The sequence below is a fragment of the Podarcis filfolensis genome (genome assembly GCF_964270895.1).
Source record: "Podarcis filfolensis genome assembly, chromosome: 4".
Lineage (NCBI taxonomy): Eukaryota > Metazoa > Chordata > Lepidosauria > Squamata > Lacertidae > Podarcis > Podarcis filfolensis.
The window spans coordinates 39841573-39855633 of NC_139607.1; the positions used below are offsets into that span (position 1 = coordinate 39841573).

General features: G+C 40.1%; 2 protein-coding genes across 7 annotated transcripts in view; one reads left to right on the forward strand and one right to left on the reverse strand.

Annotated features, from left to right (window-relative positions):
* Window positions 1-13973, reverse strand: part of CTPS2 (CTP synthase 2) — a 66214-nt gene extending 52241 nt beyond the window's left edge. For 3 of the 5 annotated variants that reach the window (XR_014547767.1, XM_083612337.1, XM_083612339.1), the window contains exon 1: window positions 13858-13972. Coding sequence is in view for 3 of the 5 variants with exons in the window: in XM_083612337.1 (XP_083468463.1) it covers window positions 13858-13925 (68 nt within the window). In the remaining 2 variants the exon portion in view is untranslated. Of the gene's footprint in view, window positions 1-13857 lie in introns of all 5 variants that reach the window. The other 2 variants (XM_083612340.1, XM_083612338.1) reach the window with 2 other exon arrangements.
* SYAP1 (synapse associated protein 1) lies at window positions 1323-12815 on the forward strand. Of its 2 annotated transcripts, none has more exons than XM_083612417.1 (9): window positions 1323-1716; window positions 4120-4238; window positions 6218-6284; window positions 6796-6869; window positions 7171-7310; window positions 8009-8151; window positions 9245-9303; window positions 10350-10494; window positions 11406-12815. In XM_083612417.1, exons 1-9 carry the CDS (start codon window positions 1509-1511, stop codon window positions 11531-11533), a joined length of 1083 nt encoding a protein of 360 aa, XP_083468543.1. In that variant the 5' UTR covers window positions 1323-1508; the 3' UTR covers window positions 11534-12815. The 2 variants fall into 2 exon arrangements, with proteins under 2 accessions (XP_083468543.1, XP_083468544.1); XM_083612418.1 differs by lacking the exon at window positions 1323-1716 and adding an exon at window positions 3255-3328.
* Window positions 13974-14061: the final 88 nt, after the last annotated feature.

The window sequence follows — 14061 nt, forward strand, 5'->3', positions numbered from 1 at the left end:
CCTCCTCGCCAGGGAAGAAGCAGGAGTGGAAGAGAAGTGTATTAAGGCCCATTTTTTACAAAAGAGGCTGAATGATTTGCAAAGACCTAGGAGTCCATAGCAGATGTCTGCTTTATAATATTGTCCCTTGGCCTACACTAAAGGCAAATATATGATTTTTGAATATTCAGCCACTCAGTTATTATCTTGAGACAGATGTGGGAACCTGTGGACTCCATCAGCATCAGTCAGCATTGGCCAATGGGAAATATGGGAGTTGGAGTCCAGCAACGCGGACAGCTAAAGTTCCCCTCAGCCACCCACCTAATAGCCCTGGGGGCAGTTAATATGCTTGGTACCAAGCTATAGGGTCGCAACACAATCCTGCATGTTTTATATGGCCAAGAACAAGTTTACTAGGAGCTACTCCTTAGACTATGCACATAGAGATTGCAGCTTTACTAGCATGCATTTGATTCTTTTAAATCTACGGGACTGAAGAGATGGCTGTATCATGCGCTAGTTTATCCTGAAATCTCTTTGACAAGCTCTGGGACCTAATTATTCATTTGTGCTTTTCATTATTTGCTCTATTATAATCACTCCTTTTTTTGGCACAAAACTCTAGTGTGACAGCCTTGACTAGTCCCTTTAGCATTAGTGCTCCTTAACAGTGTTCAGGATGGGAACTGGAGTTCAATTAGCTGTATTTATTAATCCACGTTTAATGTAGGATTACTGGTAATCACTGCTGAAAACCTTCAGAAGGGAATCTGCTACAATAAAAAAAGCAAAAGAGTTGTAATAGCTGCAAGTCTAATAAGGCAGCAGACCAATGCACACCTGTGACCAAGTCCCATTGAACTAAGTGGGGCATCCTGAGCAGACAAGCATAGCGTTGCACCATTACGTACTGTATTTATGATGCATACTTTTGTGGGCTACAGTTCCCTTCCTGAAAGCTTATGCCATCATAATGTTACAGCGCAATCCTCTGCATGTTTGTTTGAAAGTTAATTCCCCTGTGCTGTGCCCACGTTAAGCGCGGGCTAGCCTCATTCTTTCAGGTGCTGCAGGCTGGTTCTTCGTAGGCTCGCCTAAAGATATTTTATTTAAGGCTGGGGGGTAGAGAACTTCCACTACAACATTACTAAATGCAAGGTATAAATATATCACGTCTCAAAAATCTCTTTTTGAAGAAACAATCTTAACATTGTCGAAGGAAGGAGCTCTTTCGAACAAACGCACACGCGCGGGATCGACAATATAACTATACCCAGCCAAAGCCATTTGGAGGAGTGGAGAGGAAGCCTAGAGCGTCGGTGCCCGCCGTGACGCGTCGGGGTGACGTAAGTGGAAGTAGCCGAGCACCCTTTTCCGGAAACAAACAACGTTGCCTTGCTCTCAGGAAGGGGCGCCGTTCCCGTGAAGTCGTTGGAAACGGTTGAAGGGGTGGGGGGTGCGGGGCTTTGGCGCTGCATTAGTAGGCGACCTGCTTGAAGGGGGCGGCGTTTCGCCACTTAGCTAGGATGCTGCGCGGCCTGAGCGGCTGGTTCGGCATGAGCCGGGAAGGCGAGGAAGAGAAGCCGCCTCTCCTCGAAGGGGAAGCCGGAGCTGCTGCTGCTGCCGAGGAGGGGGAAGAGGGGACTGGAGGGGACGCGGCAGTGCGGAACCCGGAGCAGGTGGAGCTGCAGAGGGACTCGGACCCGCTTCTGAACCAGGCGAAGGGGCTGGGCAGTGAGTGTCTCCCTTGCTCCCCTTTAACGCCCTTTCCCCAAAGGCCTTCCTCGCGTCCCTTCAAGCCTGCCCAGCTCATATAACTAACCCCCACAGCCGCCCTATTAATATAGCAAGCCACCTGCTCAGGTACCCTCTTCGCAGTTGCTAGGAGTTAAGCCCCCCTGGACGTGCACTTGCGCAGCGTGGAGCTTCGCAGGAGTGTGCTCACTAGGGATTACTGCCAACCTAAGTGCGGCTTTCAAAGCAGCAGCCTGTAGCCTGTTTTACTCCGCAGAAGTTGCGTCGGCTTCCGTTAGTTTGGATTGTGGGTTGCAGCTAAGTAGTCCTATGCGTGAGTACTCGGGGAGTAAGCTTCACCCACTTCTGCGGGCCTTATTTCTGAGCAAACTTCCTTTTGAAATTATTGCTTCTCCTTCAGTGAGCACCCCAACATCTCTTAAAGAGTTGCGTCTTTTAAGCATGAGAAAAACGCAAATTGCTCACCTCTTTCAGGGACACTAGAAAAGGTTCAAGAAATGCCATGCTGTGGATATTTCTTTAAAACAGATATGTTCCGTTACAGTTCCATACATCTTAAAACATAAGTGACATTAACAAAAACAGTGGGGTGTCAGCTTTGTGCCTAGTGTATTCTGTGGTTTGGTGGGGTATGACTCTTCTTAAAAATAGGAACACTTCGAAATTATGGTCTCTGGATGTGTTATCAAAGGGAAATAACAGTATTGTATCTTTATGCAAGCCCTGTTGGTCCTTTCCAATTTGCAAAAATGATACCGCTTGAGTTATTAAAAGTAGTATGTGACTTCTCTGAACATAACTAGATTTCTCTATCAACATTTTGAGCTTTACTATTTAAAGACTATCTTCGGAAATACTGTAAAATTAATGAATGTTAAAATTATGCTTGGATTGGTAATAAGTGGTAACTAGTGACAAAAGTTAATAAGATTATGTAAAAAATGTATTGATGAATGGTTGAAAATATTGAGGTATAATATGTTATGACACAAAGTTAAGATATTTGAAAAAGGGTAAGAATTTGCTGAATTAAGTATGAAAATGGGAACACAAAAGGGGGGAGGTGTGAGGAGGTCAAGGATACAAGCATATGACTTTGAGGATATTGAGAAAAATGGATTTGTTTTATCTTTTTAATTTCTTTTTTTTTTCTTATTTAGCTGTTTTTTGTGTATTTTGTGCGTTTTCTTTTTTGTATTGTCTATTTTTATCTGTGGTTTTTCTTTTTTTATTCTGTAAATTTTTATTTTTTTCTCTTGTAAAACTCTAATAAAAATTTATTTAAAAAAAAACCAAAAAAAAACAAAACAACATTTTGAGCTTTACTAAATTGTCATTATTTGCTTTGAATTTAATAGAAACTACCACAATTGACTTTAAATTACAACTGAGGAATGGATAGTAAGCAGTAAAGCACTAGTTAGATTTTTCTTAATGTAACAACAAATCCAGCTAAAATAAGGCATTAGGTTATCAGTGATACAAATAAATGTTAGCTTTTTATGTCTGCAAAACAGATTGCCTTCATAATGGATTCCTTTTCTATTGCTGTGTACTTTAGAACAGCTTCAAATGCAGCATCTTGGAAAAGGTACTGTTACCTAAAATTTTTACATAATACACATTGCTCTTTCCCACTGTACAAGATGCGCAGTCCAGAATTCCTCACATCTGCCACACACACAAATAGGTCGAGGGAAATTAATGTGGCCTGTGCATCAATATCATGTGTTTTTCTAGGACAGGGTGGCCCAACTTTTCATATCAAGTGGGCCGCAGGAGTGCTTTGGCACAGAACCCACAGGCCACACACTACCTTATCACGTGGGGGGAGAGGCAAAAATCTGACACCCCCAAGTCCTTGTGCTGCATTCCCAAAGCTGGGTGAGGCCAGAGGTGGATTTAGGGCAGCATGGCCAGTTCAGCCGCCGTTGGCACTGAGCCTAGGGGGCACTGCAGGGTATTGCAACTATGATGTAGTGAACTGAGCAAAATTAAAATCAAAAAGACTGGGGGTGCCAAATTTTGGCCTTGCATAGGGCACTGCTGAAATTTGAAAAACCAAAGTTCACCCCTGGCAAGGTACCAGGCTTTGGGAAGGAGAGGAGAGGGCTCTAGGACCCTGTCAGAGCCCTCACACTACCGTACCAAAGCCCATCCCTCACCTGGCTTTGGTAATGCAGCACAAGGCAAAGTGCGTATGGGGGTGTGAATTGTTGCTGAGGGCTACCAAAAATGCCTCAAGATCTGCACATTAGACCACACTGTTCTAGGAATTGGAAGAACTGAATGACTGACTCTGTAAGGCTCTAGTAGGTGATCGTGCAGCGTATCTTAAATACTTTGTAATAAAGAAAAATTTAATTGTCTTATTTCCAAAAGGTTATCTCTTCAGTTTTGCCACTACTGCCACAAAAAAGATATCTGAGTCAGTTGCTGAAACAGCCCAAACTATAAAGAAGTCTGTAGAAGAAGGAAAAATAGAAAATATAATTGACAAGGTAACTTTTCTGTTGTAAATAATTTGTTAATAAATTTAGTATCTGCTCTTGCATGTTCTACTTATATTTAAGGCTACTGACATTATGGGTTTAGTGCCAATAAAGTGTTTTGATCAAGCACTGTACTCAAGGAAGAAAAACTGAAATGTAGGCCAGATCAGCAGCTAATAAAAACTTCATTGAACTAATTTAGGAATATTTTAAACACAAGAATTAATCAGTACCACTCATTTAAATTTTTATACTTAATAATGCAGTAATATAATTCAGGCAAACCAAGCACACACAGGAAATATCCTGGAACAATTGTAAGCAGTTTACAAGAAATATATCAGCTATCAGTTTGTGTTGCAAAAAATATGTGTTAGGCCACTATTTGATAGTTATACTGCCTTTTCACAGTTGTTTGTGTTTATCAAAGGTAGTATGTGGGACTGAAAGCAATTAGAAACTTGTTGACACTATAATGTACAGTCTGCAGGACCAAAGCTTGAAACACCAGTCTAGAATAAGAACCTTTGATGTGTTGTGGTTTTAAAACTACACACAGCGGTAGCAGCTAAGGTTCTCCATGATGTTTTATTAGAAATAAGTGTAGTCATTTCTAGCGAATATGACATGACAGACCCGGATCTGACTATGATTGACTTGTTAAACCAAAATGTCAGTGAACCTTTTCCCAATGACACAGCTCCTTTTTAGCACAATCAAACCAGAAGGCCTCTAATTACCGTAACTATAGCTTCTGATTTCATCCAAACTAGGAAGCTTTGGTTACCAGATTCCAAGAAACTTAGGATATTAAACTAGGTTTAAAATTAAACATATTAAGATATGTTTTAATATCCTGACCTGACCTATTAAAAATGTGGCAGCCATTGCTTCTTGCGTGGATGAAATGGGAAACTGGTAGGTTTCCTCACACCAGGAAGGAACTGCGTAGATGAGCAAAAGGTGTCCCAGCTTATTAAACAGAGATATATGGCTTGAGTATTATATTTGAAAGCTACTGTCGACATTATGCAAGTTTCTTTGTGTAAAAAGTTTTAAGAGATACAAAGATTAACAAAAGAGATCTGATAATGTTTCTCTTCTATGCAGTCAGTTAAACCTGCCCTCAAACTATTATTTGTTTCTGAAACCTGTTACACATGAGCCTGCATACTGACTGCTGTAGGTGTCCCTATGCTAGCTCAGAAGATTGGAAGAAGAACTGCATTGGGTCTTCTAGCAGTTTTTGTCAGAGACAACAGAAAATTCCCAGTTGATTCAATCACAGCTTGCGCACACACTCTGCACATTTTTAAAGGTTTTTTTTAAAAAAAATTGTTTATGGGATACTATTGGTTATTCCTCTCCTCTCATACCTATATCATAACAAATAATTATGCTGGTAGAAGAAAAGGGGCAGTGTCTGACAGGTTAAGAGAGGAAGGTATGTGGAGTACTCAGCCTGAAGTTCTTTAGGTTGACTCCAGACCCACCTTTCATGAATGGAAGAGCTCCTTTCATGAAAGCAAGAGATCAAGATCCAGTGGAGGTTCCTGCTGAAGAAAGATGGGTAGAGACTCTTTTGCCAATTCCCTCTACAGCCCTCTGTGCCATCTCCCATGCTGTACCAGGACATACTCCTGTCCTATGGAATAGATTTTCAGGTGGCAGCAGGGCAAATATATGAAAATAGCCTCCCCAACCTTCCTCCAGAAGAGGGCTGCATGGATGGAGTTGCATCTGTGCATAGTCGGGATCTAAACCTTTGTATTGAAGGCTGTTACATTCAAGACACTATACAATGTGCAAGTATTTGGATGTACTATTGAAATCTGATATATACATGTTACAGATAGGAATTTGGTTGACTTTGGGCAATACAAATAGATTCCAGTTTTACATGTAAATAAGTTGTTGGTAACAGTGAGAACCCAAGTAGTCTGGCAAATTTACTGCTGTTCTATATATAACTTTGTTTTTTCTTATAGACAATTATAGGAGATTTTCAGAAGGAGCAGAAAAAATTTGTTCAACAGCAGCAAACAAAGAAATCAGGTAATGCATAACAGCATAATCTTAACCAGGGCTGGGAAGACACAGGGCAATGGAATCCCTGCTGCATCTGCAGCCCTGCTAGCCAGGGTGTAAAGGTTTTGGGTTTTGTTGCAGGCCGGCACAGCACAGGTATTTAGATTGGGTCCCTCTTTTGGAAATAAACCAGCTTTGGATCTAGTGGGTCCATCACAGGTCCTGTCCTACCACTGCAGCGTCCTGTTTTGGAACCTTAACAGTGATTTCTTTCTGCCAGTGGGAACAATGACAGTAGTAGCATGCATTCCCCTATGCTTTCAGATAGCACAGCAGATATCTCTCTGGCAGCAGACACATGTACACACACTGCCAGGGGACACCTGGAGCATCCTAATTCCCTCAGCTAAAATGAAATTTAGTTGGGAACACTTATCACACAGATCTTGGCAAGAGGCCTTTTTCAATCAAAAATGCCTGTAGTTCACATGTCTTCTACTACTGAATGCAATATACATATGCTCCCCTTTCCTTACAGAAGCAGCTGTGCCTCCTTGGGTAGACAGCAATGAAGAAGAAACAATTCAGCAACAAATACTGGCATTATCAGCAGTAAGTAGTGTTGTGTTGTTTCTGTTTAAGGTTCTTCCTCCTCCTAATTTTTGCCTACCTAAAACAGGACTTTACATTTTGAGGCATCGATGTGTTGAATAATAAAACTGTTGATGGGATTTAGTAAGATCTTGTTAATTGATGATATAAAGTCTTTTATTGAAAAAGGTTTCCCCATGTATCTGGCAGAGCTGCTTGTGCTATAAGTTACTTTTCAAAGTGATTGATTGACAAGTGCTCTTTGGAAACAGAAGCATAACCTTTTCACCATTGACAGATATATTATTATTTTTTTGCAAAGGACCGAAGAAACTTCCTGCGTGACCCACCAGCTGGGGTTCAATTTAATTTTGACTTTGATCAGATGTATCCAGTGGCATTGGTAATGCTTCAAGAAGATGAACTTCTGAACAGAATGAGATTTGATCTTGTTCCAAAGCAGTGAGTGATCTGCCTATATTTTCATAAGCTGTTGAACAATTTTTTAAGTCTGAGTAAAAATAATAGCTTTGTGTAACTTGCAATATTTACTAATATTGTGTTTCCATTTGTACATGAAAGTGTGACAATAAATAGTTCATGGTATTCTATTCTGAAATTTAAGTCACAGTCTAAACCTGAACATTAAATTATTTCTCAGTGGGGTTTTTGTTTGTTTGTTTTTTTGGAAACCTAACTTGCCAAATACTGTTATGCCTACCTCTGAGGAATTTTATTTTATCTTTGTCAGAGCTAGTAATAGTTTAGTGTAAGCTCATAGCACAACCTTATGCATAAATACTCAAAAGCAAGTTCCATTTAGTCCAATGAGAATTATTCCTGGCCAAATATATGTAGGTTTATAGCCATCAGGTTGGATCCAGATATGCCCACCTGCAAACTGCAATCCAACAGAGGCTTCCAGTGGAAAAGTAGGAAGAGTGATTTTTGTCTATTCCCCCTTTTCCCATGCCATCTCTCATACTGCTCTGGAAGGTCCTACAGCTCTTCTGAGCTGCTTTGCGGGGAAGAAACCGAAGCAGATCTCCTGCTCCACTCATCCCTCCACTATGCATACAGTAAACTCCCACCTTGCCTGCATGTTTCATGTTATATTTATATAGCGTAGTTATCAAAACCATATATTTTGTTGTCTCCAGTGTAAAAGAAGATGTGTTTTGGAGGAATTACTTTTACCGTGTCTCCCTGATTAAGCAGTCTGCACAGCTCACAGCACTGGCTGCACAACAGCAAGCCGTGAGGAAAGAGCAGAATGGCAGCCAAGAGGACAGACAGCTAGCAGGTAGAGATTTGTTTCACTATGTTGGGTGGCGATTCCTTTCTCACCTGGCTGACAAATGTACATTCCAGACTTTCTCCCTCCGTCACTTTTTAAACATTTCTTATGGTAGAAGTTTCATAAATTATTAGCCTTCAACCATTTGAAAACGAGCAAAATAGTTTCGTTATAGTTCCACAGATATTCTTATCGAGGAAGAGAAATCTAAGATACATATTTCCACAATCTAGCACAAGTTCAGGACTATAGTTCAATTTCTTCACAATATTCAGTTATATTACTTTCTCTGTTAAGAATTAAAAATACTTTCATGTAGAGAGTTTTGCTCTTCATGAAAGCTTGTGCTGCTGCCTTTTGGTGGGGATGAAGCCCTAGCCTTTTACCTCAGGAGCTGAACATGGGGGTGTGGATTATCATTGTTCGTTCCTTAGCTCTAAGGCTAGGAGGAAGATAGAGTGGTTTGGCCATTGCACTGAAACACAAGGAGTGCCTTGAAAGCACAAGGTCAAACTACCAAGGCTCCAAATTTGGAGCCTGAGGTGGAAGCAGAGTATTATCTCTAATCTCACATTATAGCACAGTATAAGGCCAGGGACAAGGAGATGGGTAGCTCCTGGCAACGACAAAATCCATTTCAGCTATCAAGGCCAGTCAAGAATTGTGGAATCAGACATGTGAATAAGCCATGCATATGCATATGAGCTGCAGCAAGCACAGAATTTGTACACACACACACACACACACACACACACACACACACTTTCTCTTCCACAAAAAAGAAAGCAAAGGCATTACAAACTGACCAAAAAGCTTCAAACTACATTTTGTTCAACCATAGTTAACAAACCAGAAAATCAAACTTGATAACATGGCTTGTACAAACCACAATTTTACCTATTCATAAAGGGAAGCTGCAGCTTGTTACAAATCAGAACCAGAAGCTTTAAATATCCTTAGCGTGAAGAGAGAAAGAGGAAGGGGAGGAAGTGTGTGAGTGTATTGTACTTGGCTTGTTATGTTTGAGTCACTGTTCACTCAGCCACAACTTAAGCTTTAAATGCTCTTCTAAATTCTATCCTTTCTGCCTTTTTCCTAGAAACTGTACGACCAAAAACACCACCCGTAGCGATCAAATCTCAGCTAAAGCCTCAAGAGGTAACATTATTCTCCAGTTAAGATTAATATGTGTATTTACAGCATAACCATTTTTTATACTGTAAGTTTTTTAGATGCATGTTAGTTTGGCCAACTCCAAAATTGCTTCACAAAAAGCCCTTAAACAAATGTACTGGAGGAATCAAGAATTTGGCTGAAGCAAGGTTTAAAATGGTGGCTGTGTGAGGACCTTCAGAATCCTGAGCAAAGGAGGTCACCCTTTTAATCAAGTGATTGCCTATGATTGGCAAGTTCTAGCTGAGCAGCTAAAGTGCAATTTTCCCTCCCCCAACCCTGTATCACAGCACTTCCTCTCTTTGGGAAACTTTGCACTTTACTATGGTTGATTCAAGTATTTTATTTATACCATTAATGCCAGATGTGGGATGGGATCGTGGAAAGGAATAGTGCAAGGGCATAGCTCAGTGCTGAATTTTCCAGCTGGAAAACAAAGGTAGCTGTTTTTGTAATGTTGGCCAGCACCAGGTATGAGGAACCTTTGACCCTCCAGATGTTGCAGGACCTTCGAGCACACTGCCCAGGCTTGCACCCTGGGGAGGTCACTTCAGTGCTGCTAACGGTTTGACTTCATCCCCAGAGTCACACTCCATTGTCTCTTGAGACAGATGGATGCCAACAACCGCTCCCACTATCCCTGACAATGTCTGCTGGGACTGATGGAGTTGTAGCTTAGCAACATGTGTAGGGCCAGAGATTCTCCACATCTGACTTATGCTTTCTGCTGCATTGCATATCTCCTAAGAAAGTAATACAGAAGGAAAATGAGGGCAAAATGACTTTGTCTATCCCTTCTACCTGCCATGGTGATTCTCATGAAGATAAGCTATTTTACAAATTCCTATTAGGCCTTTGTTCTGTGTAGAGATTCTGTGCATGTGACCTCATTGTTTTCCCTTTCACTATAGGGAAACGGTGCATAACATTAAGGAGAAATGCCCACGATATTAGTATATATATACACTTTTAAATTCCTTCACCATCTCCTGTAAATAAGGATTTCCTTCCTTTCTCATCTCCAATTTAAGGAGGAAGAAGAAATTTCAACTAGCCCAGGTGTATCAGAATTTGTGAGTGACGCTTTTGATGCATGCAGCTTGAATCGGGAAGATTTGAGGAAAGAGATTGAACAACTTGTACTTGACAAGAGCAAGGAAACAACTATAGTAGAAGGTAAAAAAAAAACTTTTTGCAAATTCTGCTCCCTCTCTTTATGGGTATAATTGTAAATATATTCCATATTTGAATCAAAAATAGCTTTAGAAATGTCCCCTTACCCAATGAGGATAGGATATCTGAAATAGTAAGATTTATGCCTTTATTTGCTTATTTGATTTTTTTATTTATTTAGTAAGTTTCTATACCACCCTTTATCCAAAGCTCACAGGGTGGTTTATAATAAGCAAAGCTAGAAATGTGTCCTGTTCTTAACACTGCTCATCTTCCCTGCATTCTGAAGTCTTGAAGGATCTTACCATAATTGTTAACAGCAGTATCCTTTATTTCCTGGATTGTGGCTGAAGCAGTATGTGCAGGAAACTGGTTTTGCAGATTGAGAGTACTTGGATGTCTAGGTTTATAGGAAGTGCATATCCCAAGGAAGAGAACAGTGTTGAAAAGGAAATCTAGATGTCACTAATTTGGGATCAGCTTTTTTATACAACTTACTTCCAAGTAAGGGTTTTATTTCTGTATGTGCTCAGCTCTGGCCCTTCCAGAGTATTCTTTCAATTGGCATGCCTTGCATGTGATTAGATAATCTGGGACACCAGCAATTCCCAAATGCATAACATTTGGAAGATATTTTAGTCAAAAATATAGCAGTAATTTCTTGATGTACAGGTTTGTTTTCTACACTACACGTTCATGCTTAAGAAAGCTTGGAAATGTGAATGCCAAAGAGAACAGAGTATAAACTGACAAAGTAGAGAAGTATTTAAACAATTGTGATTTCCCCTTACTTGCAGTTTGAACTGGTACACAACACTTTGTTGTGTGGGTAGACTAGTCCTTACTAGCAAAATTAGTACTAAATTAGTGCAACCTTTATTCAGTCCTGTGACCTGTATATGTTTTGTTTTTAGAAGAAACTGCAGACTGGGAAAAGGAATTACAACAAGAACTTCAGGAATATGAAGTAGTTGCAGAGTCAGAAAAACGAGATGATAACTGGGACAAAGAAATAGAGGAAATGCTACAAGGAGAAAATTAACCACTTTGCATAAATGTTTTTTGGAAACTGATGTGAACCCATTTTTATACTTGCTTCAGAGACTTTTCTAAGGCATAAAATTGCTCTTTGTGAAAGAAAGAAAGAAAGAAAGAAAGAAAGAAAGAAAGAAAGAAAGAAAGAACGGACTCCAGGTGATATGTAATCGGGTGTAAAAACAGTTCTTTGAAAGTACTGTTAATCATCCAGTGACATGAGAGGCAAGTTTTAAAAGTTAATGAAACAACAAAAGTTGCTGGAAAATGTTAACTGGATAATCGGAAGTGAATTTTAAAAATAATTTGTGAGCTGCTTTCTGTACTGGGGTAAAAATTGAAAACTTCCAAACATATTCCTACAAGTAATAGGAAGTCATGTTAATATTTTGATCCCTTTGGCTCATTTATAAATATAAGTTCATAATACATCTAGGTATTAGTCCCTTAATACCATATGTTCTCTTAGAAAGTGTTATCAGGCTTTGTCTATAGCTTTTTTTATCTTAGCAGAACCTTGGCACCTGGACATCAAAAGCGGTGAAGGTTTAGAGTGATGATATGGTGTGGCTAATCAAAAATTCAGTGATTCAATTATCCTCACTTTAGTCACTAGACAGATAAAACAATGACTGCTCAAGATATACATAAATGGCACATCAACTGGCTCAGGGTTCACTTACTTTATTGGGATTTTTTCACTCCAAGAATAATAGAGCGTTTTAGAAGAAAAACGGTTCAGTTCTTCTGTTTAGGATAAAAGTATCTCTTCATTTAATTGCTAAGATGTATAATATACTTTAGAGTGAAGCATAGGTTAAAAAGTAGAACCAAAGTGTAGCAAGAAATTCAGGCTTGGCCTGTGGGTGTGGTTGAGTAGTGCTATACTCATAAGTGTTAAATGTTTATTAAGGTGTGGGAGGAACACTGTAGTGTGAATAATCAGAAGTCAAAATATGACTGCCATCCTAGACTGACAAGACAACACTACAGCTGGATAAAGGGGTCAGAACTGAATGGAAGGTAATATGTTATATTTAGCAGTGTTGCAGGAGACTACGCATCTAACTTTGGGTCAGTAATTGACTTCTATTGCCTTTGATTAAAATGTAAAGTACTAGGAACTTGATTTTTTGAGCAAACTGCTGGAGAATAAACTGGTTACTAGTAACTGAAATGATGGTTGCTAAAGCATAATGTTAACTTTGCTTGATGTCCAGATGTAAAGAATTCACGAGACATCTTTTCTTACTAATTCCCAAATAAAGATTTCACAGAATCATAAATAAGCTGTTGTTTTCCTACAGGAAATAGCTTGGTTCTCTGTAATACATGAGCAAGTTATTTGGCTTTGTGTAAAGTATGCACTTCTGAAGATCATTATGCTAATGTATATAGTGTAATACACTACTACTATACTAGAAGGCTAATACAAAATAGAAACATTACATAAAATGAAGCAGATATTGTGCATTAGAAGAGAATTTATCTGAGGTGGTAATCGGTGTTGTCAATTTTAAAAATAGACACCCCATTTTTTTTGAAAATGTAACAAATGTTAAAAGTCCAAAAATATTTATTAAGAGATGTTTCTATGCAGATTGAGTTTTCTGTTACACACTGCCAGATTAGATTAATTACGTTTTTCCTTTAAAGGGCACACTGGTTGCAAAACTAGGCTTGGGATGGGGGTGGGGGCTTTTCCTTTAGCAGGTATAGCCAAGCTGAGTCTTAACTTGTCTTGTAGGATGTCTTATAGGTTGTATTATTCTTCTCCCTTACCGAAACAACTACTGGGGGTGTGATTTACACACAGGAATACATACAAGGATTTGACGTCCCTGTATGCCTGCTTTCAATAAACCTTGTTTATTTTAGATGTATAAACAGTATCCTGGACTGAAGTTAGTGTTCACTTACCGCACTGTGCTTAAATTAGATGGGCACTAGGGGTGTATCCAAAATTACTCTTACCTGGAGTAGATCCACTGAAAATAATGGACACGACTCCCTTGGGTCCATTAATTTCCGGGATCTATTCTAACTTAGTTGCATACTGTTCTAAAAGTGTGGAAGTGAAACCGTGATCTTAAAAATAAGTCTCCAGGCCTCCTCTTTGCTGATGCTGCTCCTTTAACGCGAAGTACATTTCTTCCTGGATAAAGCAGGGCTAATGAGGCTGTTTCGCGGTACTGTGTTCACACTGAATTGCCCCACCCCTTGAGAGACCAGGGTTTCACCCGCCAGCATTCCACGTTTAGCAGCTTCAGGAAACGTCGGAATGCCTGTCCAGGATTACAAAAACAACTCCTGAAAATGAAGTGGACTCACCCCAGCCTGGAGTGGGGAGCTTTGCTGAGAAAGCGCCTCAGGAGCGGAAGGCATCCTGCAGCGGACATGTGCGCACCCCGCCGCTACCAGCGAGAGAAGGAAGCGCGCCTTGGACTACAACTCCCGCGAAGCAATGCGGGCGGAGGGAAAGCGAGAAGGCATGCTGGGAGTTGTAGTCCGAAGATTCTCTCACGGCCGCTTCTC